Below are 25,904 nucleotides of genomic sequence, written 5' to 3'. Positions count from 1 at the left end.
CTCACTACTTGTCTCCAACAGAAAACTGTCCTAATGGTTGGCCAGGGTGAATTTTAGATACCTGAGATCAGACTCGTTTTATCTAGAAAGGCATATATATATACGTGTGTGTGTGTGTGTGTGTGTACTTACCTACCTTATTAGCTCATTATCTTGGCTGGTAGCTCTTATCCTTAAAATTTATTCCAGAAATTTATTATGGTATTAAGTATTTTTATATTGGTCTCACAAAGAACAAATAGTATGTTAAATACCGTTGCAGTGCAATGCAACTCCTCATTAAAAAGAAAATAATGCACATTTTATATACTTTATGTTTTTAGATAAAGTATTGATTTACTGTATTGATCCTCTCCATTTTAAGCTACTGCTCTAAACTCAAAGTATTATTTTGTATTGTCACACTAGACTGTCAGCCTCTTCCTATTTCTACTCAAAAAATAAGAGTTCAATTCAACCCATTTAAAACCCCCTGATTTTGAAAAAGTTAAAGCACTCTTTTTTTTTAATTCACAAAGACTAAGGCTTTGCTAATTTTATAGTGAGCTTGATTTTTAAAACTGTATTTGTACAATTCAAATGGAAAGAAACCAAACGGCTTTTCTCTCGCTAACAAGGGCTTGTGTAACAGCACACTGCACATTGTTTCTGTTACTATACCAGTGTTTCAACTTTCATCAGTCTCCATGCCAGTAAAAAGACACAATAAAGGAATTCAGACTCAGTCAAGGTTTACTGTGCTCTTTTCAAACAGAAGAGTGAGGGTGTTGCTAAAGCCACAAAAGAACATTTGTAGCAAAGTTTTTACCACTGCCAAACACTATGCTAATAGTAAAGCTTTCAAGGAGAGAGTCAGGGGCAGCCATGCTTTGAGGGTGATTAAGATATGCATCAGACCTATGAAGAATGGAGCAGGAAATTCAGGAATGGAAAAAGTAGCAATCTCTCTGCTCCTACAGAGCAGCTTCATTACAGGCACTTACTAAGGGGTGGGCAGAAATAATCCCTTTCCAGTATTTACAATTTCACTTAAATTTAGCACAATACTGTAAATCTTACCCAAAAGCTATTGAGACAATCTTGTCTTCCAAAGAGCTTTTCAAAAGGATATTTAATTCTTGAAATAAAATATATTTTAATATGATATATAATATCATATTAATTATAATATGATTATACAATATAATTTTATCAAATAAAATAATTTTAATAATGACAGGATTTTTATTATACCAAAATAATTTACACCTATGTATTTACACCTAAACAATGGGATATCTGACCAAAATTTGGCAAGTATTTACCAGCACTCATCTGGGTACATAACATATGAATGCAAATACCTCAGAGGAAAAAGGGAGCTGATGTATTTCTTAAAAAGTGTTGTTTGTTGGCTTTTGAGTTTTTTGAAGTGTGTGTGTCTGTGTATATAGATTGACATGCAATATCTTAATGCCTCTTTATTTAAATGACATCTAGAAAAGGACAGCTTCACCTATTCACATGCAAACAAATACTTCAGACATCCCCACTACCACTTCTCTTGATATAACTAAAAAAATGAATATGCAAATCAAGAGCATCTGAAAGCAGAGCTCAAATCTATCCAGCTCAAAAAAATGTAACCATAATTGTTGTACCCTTTATTTCTCTTTTTTTCTCCCTAATCAGATCTCCTCTCTTCCTGCTTATCTCAATGGAAAAAGATGGAGTTTTCCCAGTGCCCTGCAGACATTTGGAGGTGCTGGAAAGAAGACATGTGTCCCCTTCTACAGTTTTCCTAGTCTTCTTCCTTCTCAGGAGGAGGAGGACACCTTCAGAAGATATCAGAAAGCAAAAGCTTGAGCTATGTGTCCTCCCAGAACTGTCACTGCTCCTGACACACGCAGCCAGGCAGAGAAAGAGGAAAGCTGGGCATCAGGCACATCCCTTGCAGGGGAAACATGGGCAAGCACACGAACACCTCAGAGCAATGAGCAGCCTTTCAAAGCCCAGAAAACATAAGAATTTATTTTCCTTTCACTGAAAATACAGAAACAGGATGGGATTGAATTTCCCATCACTGCACAGGGCTCCCATGCTGCCAGTGTCACGAGTGATGCAGTTTTTCAGGCAGGTGGCCACTGCAGGAGGGCTCAGCCACACCAAATGGAATTCAAAGCTTTGCTTTCAAATGTAATTCACTCCTTATTTCCAGGGAGGGAAGAAAAAAAAAAAAAAAAAGAAAAAAAATAGTAAGGAAAATACTCTTACCATCTGACACAGCTGGTCTTAGTAAAGAGAGTAAGAGGAAACTTTCATGCTAGAAAATCTCTGACATTTAATAACAGGGCCATAAAAAACTGAGAAAATACCCTGTGTGTTGAGAAAAACAATGTGCAATCCACCGAGATCTTCCAGAACAGGCAGAACCTGAGGTAAAGTCATAAAAAACTCCAGTCTAAGCACAGAGCCCAGGGAAAACATTTCCCTTCTCTCCAGCCAGAGTTGCTTCATATCACAGCTGCAGTGGAAGGAGCCTTTCAAAAAAACACAGCAATCAGGACCAGAACAGGCCACTACAGTTTGTTGCTTCTCAGCAAATGTAGCAATTGATAAACAGCACAATTTGCAGCTTCCTTACAGAGAAGTAAGACGTTCTGCAGCACGGTGAACAAGCAGTGAATGCTGTCCATTTTGAGACATCATTAACAAATATGTGTCATTGCACAATATCACATCTGGGTGTGGGTTTTGGGTGTTCTGCATTTCTGCTCAATAATAAATGTTTTATTTTGGTGACTGTAGTGTCACCCTCTCCTTGTTTCTGATTTTATCCCTGTTTATCATTTACAAGACTGCTTCAAACTTTACTTCACCCTTTGAATTTCAACTACAAAGTTAACAACTGATTATGATTCTAGTGCAAGATAAATATACGATTCACAGAAGAACAAAATTCTGTGAATATTACTTTATGCTACATTTCAGCAACAACAACAAAAAAAACAGAAATCTGTTTCACCATCAACTCACAATGTTTCCATACAACACTGCATCAGGCCCATGGATGTAAGACATTCAGTAAGTGTCAGCTACTGTGATTAAAAACTAAGTTACTGCAGCCTTCGCTGGATACCACAGGAAGGGGACACAGAGGAAAGGGTGGCTAACCTAATCATTCACAAAAAGGAGCAAAGGTCACAGATGGATCATTACCTCTTAAAGACAAGAAGCAATTGCTTTTATAACTAAGAGGAATTTCGACATTAATAATAATTGCTTTTACAGTGTCACAGAAAAATAATGGGGGCTTCTTAACATTATTATGGTGAATACTCACACACATATTAAAAACTTAAACAAGATTTTATTGTTTACTGAAACTTCCCTCCTTCAGACAATTTTGTAATAGCCTTTTCTGAGCTACTCCTTTTCCATTTCTTTAAAACAGCTTGCAATATGACTGTTGCAGAAATATAGTATTTCTGACTAATATTCTATTAAATGCATGCTCTAGTTATTTGTAAAGACCATACAATATCTCACATGTTATAGTTGTAAAGAGTTCGTGAGTTGGTTGTACAATTCTACAATATCTTGGCAGTATACTCTGGAGTCACAGATAAAAATCTGTTACTCCCACAATAACTTTTCTGTCTTGATGAAAAGTTCAGCAAGAAGTAGACCTAAGAGTATACACAATACAAAAAATATTACTGGATAGAGGCAATACCAATTTTTATACATCTAATATATCAATTTCCATGTTTTACTGAGTATAGTATATGATGAGGATGAGGTTCTAAAAGAGCTGGATTAAGACACAATGGATTTCAATGTTTCTCTAATATTTTGAAAAAATTAGGTTTAAAGTGTGTCCAGACATTTCAGCTTCAACTCCCCCGAGCCTTACGTGACATAAACCTCATTACCTATTTAATGTAAGTACTACCTACATAATGTCATCATATGCAAGTGCTGCACAGCTTCCAGTTGCTATTTACAATGTCTGCTTTCAGGACACAAATCTTGTTAACTTTTTTAATAAAAAAATTCTCATCCTCTGGAAAATAAAGACATGTAGCATTGCTAACTATTTACATGACTTTAAAACCCTCCTTCTAAAACTCAAGGCTTTTCCATGGTTCTCAATCTTTTTACGGTTGGTGTATTTTTTTTTATTTAAATTATCTCTCACTTATATGCCAGAAAGATCCTATAGTAGCCATGAAGGTCACCTGAAACCTGTTGACAAGCATGGGGACGAACCAAGAATGGGTGGATTTTGTCCAAGAGGGTTATGTGGAAAAAGAGAAGCTGACATCATCTCATCACATGATCACTATGTAAGGGAGACTGACACATTGCTCACCCATGCTCATCTTTATAGGTAAATTTTCTCTGCTTGCAGCCTCCACAAGGTGTCTCCTGGCCTCCATCACAGCTTCCTTTTGTTTGAGGTTCATGAAGGACTCCCAGAGAGCTTTAGCAGCTGGATCACTGTAAGAAAATGGCATGGTTACATTAAACATTGCTTGAATAATGGAGTAAACTTAAGACAACATTTATGTTTTGAGATGAATGCTTTTACTTACTAATCTCTTAGGTGGGATAAGAGATACATGCAAAAATAAAAGTGATATAAAAGCTTGATTATTCTTAGCAGAACAGTTTTTACAGCTTTACAGAAAAGCTAGATTTTTTTGCTACCAATTATAAAGCATTAGAATTAATGTATAATAAATAAGCATATCATTCCAAAAGTAATCACTGTTCAATCATGAGAATATCGGACACAATCCAAACTTCTTCAGTTACTAAAAAGCTATGGAAAAGATGGGTTCTAACTTTCCCATGAGAATTTAAATCCCAAAGCTGGTACTTCCAATGCTGAAGGCTGTTATAATTTTGATGAACTACTGTCACTTTGGGTTTCATGGATTCTCTGTATGTGAAATGAATAATTCATAGCAGAAATTAACTTGTCCTTATGATTTCTGTAATTACTGATTTCCTTTTTGTTGTTGTTGCTGCTAAACTTAAATTAGGCATTTGTGTACTCATCTGCACTCAGTTCCCTGTCAGTCTTCTCTTTCCTCCAGGACACTGCATTTGTTGCTAGTGTGAATGAATTCAGTGTTCTCTCAGTGGTAGGGGAGGATAAAGTAGGAAAATCCCTTGCTTGGGGCTAAAGCCACACATTGGGATTAACTATGCCGATTTTTTTATTTTATTATTTATTTAGTTTATGTTTTAAAGGAAAAGCTTCCCTTTGTTTTTTCTTCATGAGACATTTAATTACTCAAGACATTTTGATGTCATTTACAACATACTTATAAACATGCCAAAACAAGCTTTGTTTCATGGACATAGAAATCCATAATAATTCATTTGATACCCATTCCAGAGCAGCTGTTCTTATGCTCTGCTTCAACAGCAGGGCTGTATTTAGCAAATCTGTGCTGTCTTCCAAACCAGGTAAGAGGATCACCAAGCCCCATTTTTGACATCCAAGCAACCCACTACTCTGTCAAAGACTGAGTGGGTGGAAGGACTGTGAGAAGAAGGATGAGTTACCTTTATTCTGAACAAATCACAAACTAATAGGAAGTGCAAATTTCACCCTACTACGATGGTTTAAAGAAAAAAAAAAGTAAAAAAAATAGATGACCTAACACAGTCTTTCCATTTCTCTTTCACACAGGGCAACTCAACCTCCTTCTAAACAGAGGCAGAAGGCAGCACCTCCCAAAAGCAGCTGGAGCATCTGCAGCATCTCTACTCCATCACCAAGTGCGATCTGAGCACTGATGCTGTGACTTTTCATGGGCAGCAGCTCCAAGGAGATTACTCACAAGAAAAACAACAGTGATATGTAACATACAATATATGTTGTATGTTACATACAATACGAGAAATGAGAGATTTCCAAAGCAACTAGATGCTTAAATACAATAAAAAAAAAATTCTTATTGGAAAGGGTTGTCAGGCATTGGGACAGGCTCCCCAGAGAAGTGGTGGAGTCACCACAGCTGGAAGTGTCCAAAAATGAGTAGATCTGGAACTTTGTGATTTGGTGGGCATGGGTGTACTCAGAGGTTTGATTTGATGATCTTGGAGATCTTTTAATAGCTCTGATTCTGTGATCCTCAACTATGCTATTTTTACATATTATCTATTCAATCTACTCCCCACCCAACATCACTTGAAAATGCACTGTATTGATCATGTTCACATCACATTCACAGAGTACGTCTCACTGTCATTTATAACTGTGCCTGAGGTTTGGATTTTATAAGGTCACTGCATTGCCTGGTAACTAATCTCTTCCTGAACATACAAGTCCAATACCAAATCTATAGAGATCAGGAACTGGACCTGAAACAGCATGAAGCTAGGTTTAAAAATTCTTTTTTTCCTATTTGGAAGAAAATAAAGTCAAGCTTCTGTTTAAGGTCTTTAACTTGTTCTCATTCTCACAATTCTCTTCATCACCATAAATGTAAGCACAGAGTGTCACAGAAACAAGATACCAGGAGCTAAGCTTTTCAAACAAAGGAAAACAAGCAACATAAGGAAACTAAAATAAAAGCCGACCATATTTTGCACAGGTTTTTTCAGTCTCATCTTTCTCACTCCTATACTTCAGAAAGATACTTAGCAAACAGTAAAGTTTGCTTTAGGATGAAAACTCATCCTAAAAGCATCTATAGAAGTCAATAAACATGCATGTGATAAGTTTACACCATTTTTTCATAATCCTTGCTTGCTGCTCTGTTTCCACACCCTGTGTGGAAGCAACATGTATCATACTGTATAGTATCATCACTACCAAAAGCCCCTGTTTCAGCTGGTCCTTCAACTTGTTAATAAACTATAATACCCCTCAAAAATAACAGACACATTATTTTAAACTAAACGAAGAAACAAAAATTAAGAACGAGTCATACTAATGCTTTAAGAAAACAAAAAAAGGGGAGGGGTGTGGATTTGCTTTTTGCTTTGTATATTCTTTCTTCCTCCTTTAGCCACAGTAAATTTTTCTTTAATCCCAAGGACCAAAGTTTGCAGGATCCCTGAGGGTTGTTCTAATACACCAAAAATAGCAAAAAGCAAAACAGCTATGGTACATCCTTAAAGGAGATGAGAGTCAACCACAAGTCTGTATGCTACATCTCTGTCATCCAGAGTTTCTGTAGACATTTTTCTTCTCACTGCTTTGCAGAATATTTAGTGGTTTAGGTATCATATATATAAGTATATATAAGCAGGATGAGGTCAATGTATATCAATACCTAACACAGTCAACTGACTAGGTCAATCCACAGAAAAAAAAATTAAGCGCAGTCTTTTTTTTTTTTTAATATAATAGGGGGAAAGAGCCACAAAAGTACTTATATTTTTTCTACTGGTAACACTTTTCCTGTTCCCCCTCTATTACCCTTTCCAAGAAAGGTTTTTGCTCTGAAAAACACCCACTCTTAACCTTCATCAGTGACAAGACAGGAATGACTGCTGGGAATGAATCAGTAGGACACAGTACAGGGCTCTGGTGTTGCCTCTTGCCTAATCTGAGAAGTTACCACAACATTTTCCTTTTAGAGATTTCTAACACTTGGAAAATATATTATCTTATCTTACCCTTTCGGGGAAACATTTGTCTGCAACTGCCTTCCAGCTCTTGTCATGGTGCCCTTCCCCTCCTCTTTTTCCCATCTGCAGCTCCTCTGCTTTGGTGCAAATGCCCCAGTCTGGTGACACTGGTAATCAGTGATTTCTACAGAATCCAGCACCCTAATTCAAATTTCTCCCTCATCTTGCATTCCTTGATTTCCCAAGAACGATGTATTGATTTTACACATCATCTAGTCAACCTCTGCACTCTGAAAGTAGTTTTCTGAAATGAAACAGTTTTTTTTAAATATTCAGTGCATTACAAAATCCTTAAAAGATATTGTCTGAATGATGATGGTTTCCTGAAGAAAAAATAAATCTTTTACAGTTACACAACAGTACGGCTCAGGAATTCAAAAACACCCTCCAAAATGAATGTCACAAAATTAGGTAAATATTGAAGTACACATTTCTGTGCATTTCTATTAAAAATGTTTTGAAGGGCACAGCAAGCCTGACAAAGAGAACACAAAAATTCAGGGACCTCTCTGATATATCAGTTTCACCAACAAGGGTAGAGTTTTGCTCACAGATTTGATATCCTGCCCATTTCTTTTATCACTATAGTCATTGGATTGTATCAAATCAACCAGTTATATCAGAAAACAGAATTTAATAAAAACATGCATAGCAGTAACCTGGTAGAAAATTTATTAAACAAAAATATCACACTAGGTCCAGAGAAAAAGCATAAGTCTTTGAAAAGCCCCATTGGACACAGTTATACCATTCAATTTACATAAAGCAGCCTCTGACAGACATCTCATAATGGCAAATTTCTCCCTTCCCTCATACAATTTTTTTTTAATGAGACATTCTCTGTTCCAAAACTAATTAAAATGTAACTGTATATAATTTGTACTTTAAAATTACAATAAAAATTATTATATAGAAAGAGGGAGAAACCTAGACAACTAAAAGATGCAGCTTCCCTACTTCTGGTATTTGCATGCCAGTTTTCAAAGCTGAATCATGAAGACAGAGGGGAAAAGGACCAAGTCATCAGATCCATAGTCTATATGAATCCTAAAGTGACACTCCACCTGGCAATAGTGCCAGGAAAAAGGTGCTGATGAGAACCAGTCAGAAAGACTGGGATGTTCCATGCTGACTAAAGGTTGATGCAGGTGCTTCAAAGCAGCTCCAATCTACAGCCTCCAGAGGAACACTTTCCTTAATTAAAGATAAGAGAGATGGAAAAACAAAAATAAAAATCAATAATAAAATGATTTAGCCATGAAGTGGCTAATTAGCTGGCTTCTCAAATTTATCATATCCGAAGGGAAGACCACACAATGAAATCTGTTGTTTACAAGATGCAGGGTGAAAAAGCCTGCAAGATGTCAGGGTGGAAAAGCCAAAACCCTGAGCAGATGTAAGGGTGTGGTATGGTAAGCAGTTCTTTGGTGATGGCGCATTAGCTTCAGCAATACTCAGTGTGGGGGAGCTTGCTCTCTTTCCCATTGAACTCCTTTCAGCAATGTGTTCTGATAACTAAACTAATTTGTTTGATCTAGACATTTACAGGTTGATTATCAAATACCTAATCTTGCATCTGTTAAAATAACTATAATTTACTCACTTGATCTGGTCTGGTCCAGTCCTGCAAGGAAAACACTGCCAAGTTTATCTAGCAGACAGAGAGTATCCCTATCCATGATCATCTGTAGGTTTAGTCTCAAAGCTACTCATTTAGAACAAATCTGGGGAGAACAGGGGTGTATTGGTGGCACTGGGATGTGCTATTTCCAAGCTGGAGGCAGTAATCTGGAAATAGGTGAAATCAAGCACCCATCAATGGAGCCGAAACTCTCACAGCAAATGCAAAACTAGAGGCAAGGACAGAAATCTGGGGGCACTTATCCTGAGGGAATTCAGTGAACAACACCACAATTTATCCTTGGCTGAAATGACATGTGTCTTGCTTCATACCACCAGTACAGAAAGAGATTACTTCCTTTACCGCTTCAGGTCTTGTCTATTATTTACAAATTATTAAAATATGGTCTTCCTGGTCTCTAATGCAAGAGCAAAAGGTCAGGAAGCAATAAGCCTATACTAGAAAATATGTTCATTCAATTACTAAGTGCTCCTCATTTACCATTATGTTTTCAGATGCATGAATAGACCATTCCTAACCCTCCTAGCATTTATTGTATTTGTTTGGCAATGTATTTCTTCAATCAGCATGAGTAACTAACCAATAAAAACAAGTCAAACACTCTTGTCCAAGCAGCATACCATAATCACCAAAATTATCAGCCACATATGTAGTCTCTGGCAAGCTATTACGAATTATTATGATGTGATTTAATGTCCAGTCAAGAAAGATAAAAGTGACATGTACATTATCTGTTGCTGGATTTTTGTCTGGACTTCTTTGCCTAATAGGACAAATTCAGGTCATCCTGCTTTCTCCTTATAAAACACTGGCATTTTTTTCAGTTACATGTAGGCCTTGCCATGCCCCAGGCTTACTGAAAAAAAGAGTCTCTTCTATAACCTTTTCAAAGGCTAAATTGAGAAATCAGTATCTACATACAGTTTCCTTCACAGATCTCCTGTAGCTTAAATGAAGGAAGAAAAAGATGACTTGGAACAGTTTTATTTTGATTTCAAACCTTTTGGAATCAGGTGAAAGCACAGCCTATATCATAACATCATGAACAGCAAATAATCAGGTGGAGGACATCATATGAGCAAGATACTAATAAAGAAGAAAGAGTATGCAAATGTTCTTATTTATACATCTGGTAAGAGACATGGGATTTCAAACAGCAATTTGCTGACACAGGCTCTGAATAGGAGACAGAAAATAACTGTGAGTGGGTTTCAAATATTAATCAACTGAAATAACAGAATTTCAGCATAACAAAGTAGTCAGGTTTATGTTTTCACAGATTAAAAAAAATCAGAAGGAAAACTGTTCTAGTCTCAACATGTGACAGATTCCGTGGTTATTGTATCACCAAAACTTTTGCCTTTCGTCTATATAGATTTACAACTCAGCTACGCCTGTATATTTTCACAAGAGGAAGGGAGAAGGGAAAAAGTCAGTCAGAAGTGAAAAAGATTAAATTAGAGGGTCATTAATACCACAAAGCTGCCCAAACCTGAGTGACTGCTAAAAAAAAAAAGGTGTGCTGCCAAGTATTGCCTTTGCAATAACACATTTCTTTAAAGACAACGCAACACCCACATTAAGTGCACAGCACTTCAAAAATCACCACCAGTGGTCAGAAGACCATTACTACGAAGGACAAATGCATTGCTGCAATATGTCATTTGAATACCGAGCAAAGACAAGCACAAGCCTGCGATAAGATGCAGCAATTTGGCTTTGAGCCTGGAGCAAAGGGCCACGTATCAAGAGACATCCTCCCTCCTCCAACTGCCCTGCTGTTCCGCAGGCTGCGGAGGCTGCGCCAAGGCTACGCGGGATGTACCGCGGATTCCTGGGGACAAGCGCCAGCCTGACAACTGTGGTGGGGACAGCCAAGTCCCCGTCTGCACCCCACCACACATACGGCAGCCCCCCCATGGGAAACAACCAACAACATCTGGAATAGCCTCCCTGGAACAGCAGCTCCTCCATGCCACAGGGACTGTGCGGACATACTGTGGGGAATGCCAGGTGGATGAGAAGAGCTCCACACTGCCATGTTTCCACATTACAACTGGGCTCAGAGAATGAAGCTGCTCTTCATTTCACCCTTCTGAAAGTGACCAAACAGCTCCAACATAATTTATCTAAAATTTTCCATGTAGAAACAGCTATCATCATTTTCAAGAGCTCAGTCTCTAGCATGGCTGCAATTTGAGCATATCCCAAGCATCTGCTCTTGATGGGCTAAGCCAATGTGTGTTCAGCTAAAGATTCAGCAATACTTTACTCAGAGAAAAATACAAAAGCCACAAAAATTTTGTTTTCAAATAAATGTAAGTTGCACAGCCGCAGAAGGGACTAACATTATTTCTAAGAAAGCAAAATAACGTGAAGAGGTTCCTAGCAGTGGGCTGTCATTGTGCTGTTGAACATTTTGTACAGTTGGCAGATCTGCTCAGCCTAATGAAATGAACATCAGGCAGTAGAAACTGAAACTATTTTCTAATCCTTCCTAACCTTAGAAAAAATCATACAGAAAGCTAATCTCATCTTGGTATTGTGCCTGCATAAAACAGCAAGAGCATGAAAATTACCACCTCTGCCATAGATTAATAAAGATTTTGCAACATGGCATAACACACAAAACATTTAAAAACCAAGATCTTTGCAGCACCTCAACTTAGAACATTATTCTCACATCCTTACTTACATGTATGTTAAAATGCTTCCATGTATTGGTTTTTATGATTAGAACATGAAGCAAATAGTACAAAAAAAGTGTCCAACAGCCAATAATAAAGAACACAAATATGTTCCTGAATAATTCAATGGTTATTTCCCAGTTTCACTCTAAGCCCTCAAGCCACTCAGTGGGTGTAATCTGTCCTAGACTCAACTGTGGCTGTATACTTTGGCACTGAGTCAAAACAGAGAGGTTATTGTTTGATTTATATGCCAAGGGCCTCTTAGATAAAGGGCTAATGGCAGGCTGATAGCTTCAGCCTTTGCATATGGTGTTTATACAGACCCTTCTTTCTCCTCCCTCTTTTTTGTGTATACTCCAGGAAGGCTGTGTCACATCAAGATCAAGTTAATTAATTAACTCATACTAGCATAATTTGATTGATAAAACAATTGATTTACTAAAGGTCACACAGAGTGCTGTTAAAACACCAACTTTTCTGCCTCAATAACACAAGGTTTTGAGATTTGCATTTTTCCATGCTACGAACAGGAATCTTAAAGAAATAATCTTACTAGAAAAATAGATGAAAGAAGCTATGAGAAATTAATCTGTCAATTAAATTGCACTGCAAAGTTCAGAAAATAATCAGTGCTTTATGAGATATTTAAGCAAAAAATAAATCACATTCTACAACAGAAAGGGTCACATAACTTAATTTTGTATATTGTTAGTTCTGCAAACTATTCCACCAAAAGAAAACAAAAGGCCTTGCATGTGATATACTTTGCTACTTACTAGATCCAAACTGGGAATATTTCCTAGTATATAAGTTTCTATACTGTTAAAATACTTAAGAACATAGTCCAGTATGACCAAGTCATTATTTATTAGATGTTAGGGAACTTCATTATCAAATCATACAATAATTACTTTTCTGCAAGACACAAACACCATAAATTTTTAATTAAAAAATATAGTCTCATTTTAAAAACATAGACAAAAATCATTACAGTAAGACTAAATTTTTAAGAGCCTTTGGTCACCAATTTATTTTAAAGCACTTATTTTAAACAACAGATATATAAAAAGGATGCTGCCAGGCATTTTAAAAGCAGTTCTAAAATAATATTTAAAGTGTTGCAAATCAGCTTGCAGCCACCAAGGCTGAAGTGCTTTGAGCAGAACTGGAAGCTGCTTATCAGCCACCAGTTTTACAACAGATTCCCCTCTGGACTACCTGAAATATCTGTGGTAATAAAAAAGGTGAGAAGCAACAGGAGTTTGTCAGTTCACTGTATGTTGTTCAATATCCAGGTATACATACCAAGGAAGTGCAGTATTATCTGGACTAATACAGTGGATTCACTCATAAAAAGGCAAGACTTGCCACTAGAAGTAAAAAATTTTTAATATTTTGCCTCCTCCCCTGTTTTTATTCTGGCATGGGTCTCCTTGTGCCAGCAATACTGACGCAGCATACAGAATCACACGCAAACCAAACCAGGAGCAAAGAACTTTGCCTACTCCTCGACAGCTGGGAGGTGCTGCCAGGCAGTTCCACAGGATACAGCCCACATTTTCCTTCATTACTGATTTTGTCTACAGCTGACTCAACATGGCTGTAAAAAACCCCAACAGGCAGAGCACAAGAGTTAAACTATGAAAGCTCTGGCTCACAAAAGAAGGGTACGTTGTGGAGTGCACCAGGGTAAAGTTGGTTAAAACACACCAATAAGACAAGGAACAGTTACTGTACATGAGTTATTATATTCAAGCCATTATATTTAACCTCATAAAGGCATTGCTACAGATACTTACACTTCAGGGCAAGGCCAGTCAAGTAAACTTGAATTTGGCAACCATTTGCAGACATGGGAAGATAAAAGAAATTCTTGCTTACCATTAAGAGAAGAGAAAATAAGATTCACAAGACACAACCAGTGACTAAGACCAATAGTAATAGGAAAGTGTTCTTTAAATTTGTTATTGAACATAATGAGAGAACAAGTTTCCATTTCTCTTACAAAGAAGCATATGGAAGTATGAGACAGGATTTTCACAAACATAGTAGCAAGGTCTATAATATGTTGAGAACACAAAAAAAATCAGAAGTTTATTTCAGACAAACAAAAATTATGAAAAGAGTGATATCAAACCTGTTTGTAAACATCATCGCAATTTTAAGTTGTGAATCTGCTGTTTTGTACAAAAAAAAGTTTGTATAAACTACTATGTTCAGAGAAAACCGTGAACATTATACCCCAAACCAGGAAGAAATATGCTCCCTGTTATCAGCAGAGCATGGGAGAACTGAAAAATAAACATTTCAGGAGGTACTTATAAACACAACCAACAGAGCAACCCCAAAATGTCACAAAACTTCTCTGTTTACCAACAGCTCTTTGTTTTGGGATGAATTCCTTTTCCTTCCTTTATAGATAATGGAAAGTAAATCAGACTCTTAATATGTGACATATTTTTGGTCTCACAGATAAATTGAATTACAATAAAATTTAATAAATAATTATTAAAAGGTTGCCAAGGATTCAGTTCATATCAGGAACTGATTAAAAAGAAGGGAAACAAAACCTCCTAACAAAACTAAATGATAACATAGCATTCTATGTTTTCCCTTTCTTTTTTCCTTAAATAAAAAAATAAAAGAAACTTAACTCTATTTGGCTCATTCATATATCTACTTTACAGATGGCCATACTTATAAATTAAAATATGTACACAAGTCTGATGAGTGTGGTCAACCACCATCTGAAGCATGTTCATGTCTTGCCAAACCCACCATCTTCAGTTTTATCAAACATTTCCTCAATCCAAGCATCATGTAAACTTATAAGGACAAGCATTTAAATCACAGTCTTGTTTCATGTGGATCTAAATTTAGACGTATTTGTGTATATATGTATATATATATATATATATATATATATATGCATGCTGTGATATACATGCAATAAGTATTTTGGCTTCAGAAAGCCAAAAAGTTTAACATACACACTTTAGCATGACACAAAACAACTTGCTAATAACCACATACGAGACAATGCAGCTGTGCACGAATGATGTTATTAAAAAGTAATGCAACTTCACTCATTGCTGCTTCCAATATCAAAGAATTATAGTGTAAACCAATGACACCAGTGTGCATTAAACCAAGACAGCAGAAAGATAATCCCTGCACTGTATTTTACCATAATACAAGTCAGCACAAACACACACATGTACAGGTATATACAGAGCACCTGAAAATTGATTAAGAAATCCTCTTATTCTATTCCATTTATATAGACTAGTAATAGAGAATTTCTGTTCCAGATTAATATTAGAACCGTTAGTGAAAAATTTCTTATAAAACATTCAGAGCTTGCTTTCTTTTTATGTAGAATTTTATATTTTTATATAAATATATATATGTTTGTCAAATGGTTTGGTCACAGTAATCCTCTAGCCAGACAGCATTTCTATGACGTTTCAGCTGATTACAGATGGACAATACAGCATTTTCCTGTGTTAATAACCAAAACCACACAGTCCAACAAACAGCTTGGGGAGGTATGGGTTCTCATCTCTTTTGAGTTCTGTTTATTCTAGCTATTCCCAAGATCATTAATATCCACTTGAACCTGTAAACTTGAAGGTCAACAAAAGGTGAAACATAAGGAAGCAATATAATACGGAATATTCAACTAGTTATATATTGTGAAACACTAAGGCAGTTTCCTTAAACTACACTTTTTAAAAATTCTTTTCCTTGGTAGTAGAAAAGATAGGAAGATACACTCCATGTTAAGCCAGAGTTAAATTTGGAGGATTTACAGAACACTAGCAATTCCTGTTAGTTAATAATTTTTAAAATTAACAAACTCTGTCTTTCTAGAAAATGCTATGCAATCAGAACAAAATGAGTAGAAAAATAGTTATCAAACAGTCCAGAAATGGAATAAAAATACAGGCCCAAAATTGTAATATTGTGTAAATATCTTACCACTGTCACAAGCAACATGAACCCTCTAACCTAAGTCTGCATTGATCGTTGTTGTTAAGCTACAGCAGTGACATGTTATGTTACATGTATAAGCTTGTGACCAGCAGTACTGAGAACACACAAAAGCCTTACAAATACAACACCTCTCAAGATCAAGAGGGATCTGTTTGTGGACTAAACATCACACAAAATCTCTGCAATTCCTGGACTCCCTTTCCTCTCATAGCTATCCTTCTGTAAATGACACATGCCAACACTAACAAAGCTATACATGCAGATAAACCAGATAATCATTATTCGTGACATCAGAAGAAAATACAAATATAAACTGTCATACCCTACATGTGCTGTGGCATCCAAGTGCAGTACATCAAATCTGTAAAATAAACTGACTAAAGAGAAGAGGCTGATACTTCAGGGAGAAACTGCTTTAATCAGGATTCTTCATCTTCCCAAAGTACCCTGTGAAAAGGAGAACTAGTGCTTAATTCCATAAAGCCCTGTTGCCTGCAAATTACAAAATGACTGGATTTAGGTTACTGACTGTTCCAAAGCTCCCTTTGGAAAATTCTGAATTAAATATAACACTATCTCACACGCACACACACTGAAAGTCATGTAAGCAAGATCATTTAGCTTTCCAACTTAATATGGCAGCTGATACTGCTACAGGAAAAATTCTGCATCAGCTATCAAATGTTTTGGTAGAAAGAAAATTATTCTAAACAAGTAAGGCTACTCTGGTGAAGTTGGAAGAAGCAACAGCACCAGCATGAAATGGCTGGTGAAGGAAGAGGTTCAACCTAAATAAATTTCTGAAGCCAGCTCTACTCACATTCTACAAAACCAAATGTCAGTGATGTTTCACACCATTACATGACTACTGTACATTTACTGTGCAAACTGCAGTTTCTTGTCATCATGCTTATTCTGGAAGATGTTACCCTGAGACAAGTCTTGAGGAAACAAAGGCACGTTTGGAAGGTAAGGAGTGTAGGAAAAGGAACCCATGCAAAGCTGTCACTGCTCAGCAGGCTGAAGCATGAGTGGAAGGGAAGCATTAGTCACACAGCCTGAAACAGAAGCCATGCCTGGCAATTGTATCAACAAGAAACAGATCATCATCCTTGCCTGAAGTCCTTTTTATGACAGTTACTTATTGACTTCAAGAACCTCTGAAGTCTATAATCTTGCAGGATCATTACCCTGCAACAAATGCCTCAATGTCTTAAAATATATGAATTTCAGTGTGCTTCTTTCAAAAGTTGAATTATCTCAAAAACTTTACTGAAAGTATATCAAGAAAAGAGGGATTTTATTAATCTTTTTTAAAGGCTTATTCTTTTTGATCTACAGCAAGTGTATTTAACAAGGTTGGATAATTTTAACCCTGTTTACTGACAGCTGAAGCAGAGGGAGCTAGCAGCTTACTTTGAAGGTAATGGAGAACAAACAAGACACATCTCAGGAAAGTAGGACTGGTTTTGATAGACACCAGCTGATCTCTAGGTCTTACTAATCCTTGAAATATTAAATCCCACTAAGCTCCATCTTGTATACAGACATGATTTTGAACATGTTCTGTGCAAAGAGAAAAGCAGATTAACTATCCACTGAGTAAAGCATTCTAGCTCTAAGATGTGGTCAGGACATCTCAAAACAGTTTAACTCTATCCTTCCTCTAACCCTTAGCTATTCCTTTTTAAAATTATGTTATTTAAAAATACATAATACATACTGTTAGAATTTTTATCTATTAACCAGCAAGTAAGTTTTCCTCCCTTCTGCAATAGCTTCACAGCACTCATCTCTGCAGAGGAGCCTTTATGACAGGCAACACAACATTTAGCTACTCTAAAACTTTTCCATTATTAAGTAGTACTAAAGGGATCTTAAACAATTAGAGTGATACTGAGGCACTTTGTGAATAACAATAACGATGCATCATAATTGAACTTGGAAAAACAAGTTTCAGTTCCAACCAAATATATGGCAGTGTTGTCACTTCTTGACAGGTATTCAGGACGAAGTTTCTCTGTATTGACCCAGCATGGGACCAGGTCTAGGCGTGCTCCTTCCTATTCTTCTCTTGCACACCATCCCCCTGCCCCTCCCCCCATAATACATTCCTTGGAAGTTTTCAGAGATTTCTCAGAAGGGTCTCCTGTAGAAAGAATAGAAAGGTAAAATGCATAGCCTGGAATAGCATGAGGATTCATTGTCAAGTAGTGTTAAAAGCCAAACAAACAAAAACCCAACCAAAAAAAACCCTAAAAATGTTATCCCAGCTGTCCATCACCATTCAAAAGCAGAAGTGACACCTGATCTTTAGACCCCAGGGCAACAATTCTGCAATTAAATGCAGACTGGTCCAAATAAACAACCAAGCACACCACAGCAATTGGAGGACTGCCAGAAACAAAACAACTGACATCCAGATGAACACTGAGGCGAGTTTGCTTCCTTCAAGACAAATGAAAAAAATCACTGAAAAGTGAAATTCTTTCTGCCAGAAGTAGAATTGCTTATCGTGACCCGATCCACCATGTTTTGCAGTTAGCAGATCTGGATGTATTCTATTTTTCACAAGGTAAAGGGAAGGATTGATGCTGAAAAGCTTCCCAGATATACCACAGGCCTCTCAGCCCTCTTGCGCACTGTAATAAAACAGGCCAGCACTACCCCAAAATTCACTCTTGCTCCTCTAACAGTGGCCAAACTCTGCAGGGGTGAAGGATAAAAAGTGCATACAAATAATTTCTTAAAACTTTCTACTCATAACCATCACTTAACCCCATCTGAGTTTCAACTCACTGCCTTTTAGCCCAACAAAATGTTTCAGCAAAATGTTTCATTCCTACAAGCTGCAGGACCACTTATACAGAATGCTAGACTGAGTTACTGCATGAATCAAGTAAATTGAAAGCTTCTGAGTAGGATTTTGTGCACTACAAGGTACAGCAAAATTCTTGGCAAGCATCTCTTTAAAATGTGTATATTAAAGAGTTACTTGTCAGGGATTTTAATTTCAGTTTTGGACAAAGCAATGAATTATACTAAATATAAAGTCTGATCCTTACAACTAACACATTGCTTGAGAATATTACATGTAACACAATAGGTTACTTTAGAGCATTCTGCTCTGCATTTTAAAGCTATTGCATAAGGTTATTTTAATAAAAATGATTCCAGGGAAAGAGCAGTTAGTAATGAGGTGCTGACAACTGAATCTACATTTAGGGATTGCACTGGAGTGCCAAGTCCACTTTTACAGATGCACTGCTTAGTTATCCAGTAGATGTCCTCAGGGCATGCGAGACCAATGTATTTTGGGTCACGTTTGGCAGCAGAGATAGATGAGACAAGTGAAAACATTTACCAAGAACACATCTGACGTGTGTTTTTCTTATTAGAGAAATGTAAGAAAATAAACCCAGATACCATGGAATGCCAGGAATTCCTTCTCCTCCATGTTTTTGATTTACAAGGACAATTTTTGGTAGTCTCCTTTGACCTCCCTCCCTCATTTGCTTGCCCAAAGCCTGCAGTCATCAATGCAACCTCTTGACTAAGCCATTTTGAGGGCTTAATGTACAAAAATACATCTTCTTCACAGATGGAAAGACAACTCTTTGCATAAATGACTCAGTTACCACAAGAATCACTGCTTAGTAAGTTTTATAATATAACTAGTTAAGAGTCAAACTCATAACTCTTCTTATGAGTTGAGAACAAGTATTCAAGTAGATACTTTGAGATCCAAAATAAATCGTAAAAAAAAAAAAAATAAAATCTGAAGCAGTCTTTACATCTTAAAGAAGAGATGTTTGAACATGCAGGGCCAGATTCTTTGCTAGCATGTTGGTGAAGCTTAGATCAACTCAAGGGCTGGGTTCTGCATATCTTCATTATTCCACTTTCTTACTTCAAAGTAGCATATTTGTCATAGTTTCACTGCAAACCTAGAGCCCTAGCTTCCCTCAGATCTAATGCAAACCTAATATGGACAATTCTAGCCTTCAAAACCAAACTGACAGCTATTCAGAAAGAAGAAAGCTCCAGCCTCAGGCTTTCATTTTTATAACCATTTCCATACTCTGGTTCATCTGTCATGAGAAACAGATAAGGACTTCTGTCCGCATTGAATATATTGACCCTGTGCTCTGGGGTATCTTCTCACAACCCCTTCCTGATACACTTTTGCCTGCCATAGATTGAGTGGTGAGAGCAGAATTTTGTCCTAATCCAAAATCCCTGGATTTTTGGTCACTTTTTTTAGTCATTCAATATTAACTCTGCATCCTCCTCCTAAAACAGGTTTCTATAATCAGTGTGTTTGCCACTGTCTAATTCCCTCCTCCTCCACATACTCTCCTTACCAGCAAGCCAAGTCCCATTGATGGCATTTTCTGACCTGTCAAAGAAGGTCTGAAGCCATGACCCATTCCCATCATCAATAAGAACTGCAGCTTTTTTTGTTGAGGTTAATTTCCCTTTTTTTTAAAGGGCTAACTGGAGCTTAGGCAGCTACATGCAGCGTATACATTCAGCATGTGTTCTGTGGCTGTTTCCAGTTAGTGAAAATGACCTGATATGGATTTTTCTTGTTACTTATTTAAATAAGTAATAGAGTTGTGCAGAGAATTAAGTAAGGTCATAAAGCTTTTTCTCTCCCAAAGAGGTTGGAAATCTTTTCCAGTCGAAGATCATTTAAAAATATATATTCACAACCTGTGGAAATTAAGTGGTACTTGGTGGAGCACAGTCATCCAGAAGCTGCAGAAAGACTGCTGTGGGGTTGTAGATTATCAGGGCATAAGAACTGACTTGGCTTGATCAATATTCACAACCACTTTTGAAACTGTGAACAGTTATAAAGTAGCAATACCCATTTCAGCATCCTGTAACTACACTTCAGGAAAAAGAAACACATACACACAGGTAAACACTAGACCTAGGCATCATGAATTAGATTCCAAAGATCTGCCATCTAAATAACAGAAGCCATGCTAAATATTATTTAGCCATGCTAAATAGCAGAAAAAAATGTTGGATTTTTGGCTCAATTAAATTAAAATCAATAGTTGTGTATGTGCTTATCTGTATAAAATCAGAGTATTTATCTATGCAAGATTCTGTCTACTTTCCAAAGTAAAAGGAACTTCAAATTCTGACAGGTAAATAGCTCACTTCACATAATTGAAGCTTTAAACTTTAAACTTTGACTCTTGATTCATATTAAGTCTGGAGTCATGAAATAACCCAAATCATATAGTCAAAACTTGCAATCAGACCTCTTGCCAACAGATAATTCTGTTTCCTTCCTAAACATTACTTCGTCATCCAAATGAGCAGCTGTCATTAGTTCTTTTCATCAGTCTATTACAGCACATTTCTCTCCACTGTAAGACACTGCAGGCTTACTTTACAGCATAAGAATGATAAACTAAAACACCCCTCCAGGTCACTCAGTCACTCTGTTCTGGTACTATGGCTGTACAGCAAATGAGTAACTCCACAGTATGTAATAAGGCCGACTCATATCACTGCATTTTAAAACCTCACTGTTGAGGTCATTCAGGAGGCAAACTTGAAGGCAGATGGCCAAGCAGAGTAAGACCTAGTCTTAGAAAAATCTCACAACATCAGCCAAAGCAACAGTCTCCAGGAGATTGTACTATAACACAAGAAAGATCAGAGCTCATTTTAGAGAGCCATAAAGTCTACTTAAACAGACACAGTCTTTATGCTACTATTACACGCTGAACACATCTGCAGGAAAATGCACTGTGGCCACACCAAGAGAAAAGCACTTTGCAAACAGGGGAAAAAAGAAACTCACAAAATCATAAACAAAACTATTAGGGAAACAAAAAAGTGATGTCAGTTTTACAAGAAATGCAGAGACAAAAAAAGAATTGCCTCTAAACAATATAAAGATTTTTCCTTTCTGTCCTGACTGCAGACAGTAGTTACTCTTCCTGATCGGTCATCAAAAAGAGATTTGTCCTTTACATCTTGCAAGGAATGAGCCTGCAGAACAGAGCACAGTGGTAACCAGGGAACAGCTAGAAGACATATGAGGGTTTGTACTCACTGAATTTCCTTATAGGCATTAAGCTACCTTGCTCTGATAATCAGGTGACGATGCAAATAAGTACTCAGATGTGTTGATGGCTGGACAACTTCAGGGTAAGAATCAAATTTATTTTTTCTTTCCAAGGACAAAGGAAAGTCAAAACCTTGGGACTTATTGGCAGAACTCAAATAGAGAGAGAGAATATGGAGAATAATATAAATACAGGGAGCCTTTTTTCTTTAGAATTAAAAATATGTCTTCAAAAATTAAGAACAAAGGGTTCTGATTTTGCCATTTTCACCAAACTGATTCTACAGGGAAGAGCATCTCAACCCTCTTGATCCTTGTACTCTGAGGGCTGCTATGATAGTGTCAGAGGGCCCAGGAAACACAGTCTGAATTCCATCTGAATACTTTCATTACTAAGCCTGACTAAGCCTAGGCAAAGAGGGCAGTTAGAGGTTCTCTAAAGTACAAGAATGAAGTCTTGAGCAGTCCAGCTTCCCATAACCCCCAGAAGTTCTTTTTGTGGGCTGAGAGGCATAGATAAGGAAGAGCCACCCAGCTGATGCCAAGAGCCTGTCAGCCCAATTCATCCTTTATCTCAAGTAAAATAAGCTTCAAACTTCCTCTTATCTAGAAGACAACTTAGAAGGCTTCTGAGCCCTGTCATAACAGACAATTGACAAAAATGTGGCACCTATTAGGCAGGAGGATAGTTGGACAAAGAACCCTCATGAAATTCCTCTGCTGTTTACCTCAACAGACTCACTACTGCAGCAAACGAGTTCTACAGAGCGGCAGCAAGTTCATCTAGCAATGCTGTATGTTACATAGCACAGGCAAGCTGAAGGTCCTGACCTCTTTCCAGAATTTTCCACTCTCAGCACAGCCCTCTCACCCCTTCATTTCTTCCATTTCAAGGAGGTCCCATGTTGAAGGGATCCAGGCAAATATACACATTTATTGTAAAATATAATAAATCTTATCAGCTTGTTCATCTCATCCTGTGACAACAGTCAATTACGTTCATTTGACTCAGGCTGATTTGAAATTGAGCAGAAAGCATCTCCTGGAAAGCTTGTCTTGACTGACAAACCCCAGAAGCTGATCCAGCCTGGGCTCTAATTTCCACAAAGAAGATGCCCTGAGAAATTTCAAACAATGAGGAAACTCTAAATAGGCCTCAGTTCAGGACTGTGCACTAAGCCTGTATGAGTACAATAAAGTGGAGATCAGGAAGGCTACCAGTCCGGGAGCATGGGGGGAGAGGAAAGAATGCTGTGTTTGTGGCATTCCTACTGCTCAATCCACCACTCTGTGAAGCATCTCCTGGCTGGACTGCTGAAAAGGCAAAAGGTACCAACCTCTAAGACCCTCTAAAGCACAGTCGCCCTGAAAATGGACCTTAGTAGCACAACAGGAGACCTGGAAGCACAGGGCCAGGCTGTAATTTCACCTGTTATTGGTGAAAGAAAAGTTTCAGAGTTTTATTTAATGCAATGGGATGGCTGCTTTTCATAAACTCTGCAATTAAAACTTCCTTCTCTCCCCAGAGTGCTGCCCATCTTGTTGAAAAAGGCAGATAGGAAACAGCTGTACCATGGATGGTGGCTTCTTTTGAGCTGGTTTGTTTTTTTTTTTTTGTCTTGGGGCGTTGAGTTTAGGTTTCAAACAATCTTTAGGAGCAGAGTTCAGCAGAGACAGGAGGCTGGGTCCCGGGAGAGCAGGATCGTGCAGCTTCCAGCAGGGGGAAGTGTCCAGCAACAGAAACGCGGGAGGAACACCCCAGCCGCAGGGACGGGCAGGGAGCACCCCGCTGCTGCTGCTGCGCCACCACCAACATACCGGACCAGATCCAAAAGCAGTTTTTAGCACGAAGCTGTCTCTCTCCCCGTCTCAAAGAGCCTTGCCATCCTTTGTCTTGGGTTACCCTTCCTCCTCTGCAAGACTCGCAGTGGATATGAAGCAATATAGTCATGACATCTGGATTTTCTTACTGCAATAGCAATGTTTCCTCTTTAATATTAACATTCCAGAAAGGAAAATTGCTCTAATTTATGCCATAAATTTCCAGCTCATTCAAGAATAACACTGTCCCAAATTACCTTCTAAAAATGTATGCATGCAAAAAAGAAGTTGTGGATTTTTTCCTAATTAATATCTACAGCTGATGTAAAGGAAATATTTTTTTAAAATATTGAAAATACCAAAAAGATCCAAGAACCATACTGTTTAAAAAAAAAAAAAAAAAAAAAATCAATATCCTTCAGATACTTGTTCCCTGATTAAAAAAACAATAAAACTTAAAAAAACTCTAAGAGAATAAAATCAATGATTCAATAAAAGTTTATTTCCCAGATTAAAGGGAGACTTTAATCTCCTCTTCAATTTTAATTCTTGTTGCCCTTTTCTTTGCCATACACACACAAAAAAATCTTTCATTTGAAATTGACATCATATATGTGACTGTTCAAGGAATATTGCAGAGTGTGTTACACAGAGATCACTGGAACTGCTGCTCTATCAGTTCCCAGGAAAGGGGGCCAGGTGAAAACAACTCAAAACTGCCTCCCCTCCCAGGGCAACAAAGCACTGTGAGTAGGAGTGGGAAGGACACAGTACCAAAGAAAGCACAAACAGAGATCCTGTGCTCAATAGTCCTCACACCTTAGCTCCCTTTGCACTCATCTGCACTGTTACTTGCACCCCCAGAGATCAGAACCCCTAGGATTTTTCTGCCTTCAGTATGAAAATGTGCATCCTAAGAAACTCCCTGTTTTACTGGTTTAGAAAACAAATTCCTTGGACAAGGACTACAAGAGGAATCAGAGGCAGAAAGGAATCAAGTGACCTGTCTGAGATCATGCTGCAAGCTGAAAGCAGAATCAGCACTGAAACACAAGTCCCCTCACTTCATGGCCTTCCCTCACGTTTGGGGTTGTCCAAGTCCCACCAGTACCAGAGGAGCACTGAATCATCACATCACACCCAAAAGCAAAAATGCAGCTGGAGCGGGGCTTTCTTCTCCATCCCAATTCTAGCATTTGTAAAAAGTACTGATCAGTCCAAAATGGGAATAACAGCTTCAGAACTAAGAATGATTGGGAGAAGTATGTATTTTCAACTGCCACTACCATAAGACACTGAAATTTTATCATTCCATCTCCAGAAAAGTCCTAATTTTTAGCCCACTCCCCAGCACATCTTCCTTTCCACTCCTTATACAAGACTTAAAGAAAGGTATATCTGTTTGTGGATGCTGTGATTTAGACATCTGGCCTGCATAAAAATGCTTTCTGCATCACACCCATCAACATGGTCACTTCATTCTCAACTTGTTATTTCTCCCCCAAAAGCAAGTACAGATGATTTAGTGGCTCCACCTGCTCTGTCAGAAGTTATCGGCTATATTGCTTATTGAATTGCTTTAGGCATAGCAGCCCAAACATAAACTGTGTTACATTATTTCATCTTTATGGAAAAATGGTTGTTGTAAGAGTCCAATGGTTCTTTGTAGATTGCATTGAATACATATATATTTTAAATATAAATTGGGACTTTTAAAAAGATTTTAACATCATACTGAATTTTAAGAAGCCTACAGTCTTCAAACACTGGAGAAAGGAAGCAAGAGTGAAAAAACAAATAAGAAACCTCTATTCAGCAAGTTCTTGAAATGTGCATAAACAAACTAAATATTCAGTCTATTCAGCAAAATAGGAGACCATATCAAATATGTTCCTGACTAATAAAAAAGCATAATCAAAAAAGAGTAAATATAGTTGTCCACAGTGTCATATAAATCTTTATTTCTCACACACCACAGGCCTGTGACCAAATCAGGCATCTGAACCCTCAGCTGGGGTTTTAGGGA

At 37.5% G+C, this 25,904-nt stretch overlaps 1 protein-coding gene across 1 annotated transcript in view; it reads right to left on the bottom strand.

Moving 5' to 3' along the window:
• The window catches only part of SCFD2 (sec1 family domain containing 2), a 191,396-nt gene that overhangs the window by 156,314 nt on the left and 9,178 nt on the right, over positions 1-25,904 (bottom strand). Inside the window, exon 3 of the mRNA XM_058838116.1 lies at positions 4,355-4,482. Coding sequence (XP_058694099.1) covers positions 4,355-4,482 — 128 coding nt within the window. The remainder of the gene's footprint in view (positions 1-4,354; positions 4,483-25,904) is intronic.

This window comes from Poecile atricapillus, chromosome 4 (genome assembly GCF_030490865.1).
Source record: "Poecile atricapillus isolate bPoeAtr1 chromosome 4, bPoeAtr1.hap1, whole genome shotgun sequence".
Lineage (NCBI taxonomy): Eukaryota > Metazoa > Chordata > Aves > Passeriformes > Paridae > Poecile > Poecile atricapillus.
Note: the sequence above shows the minus strand (reverse complement) of the source record. Positions and strands in the feature narration are given on the sequence as shown.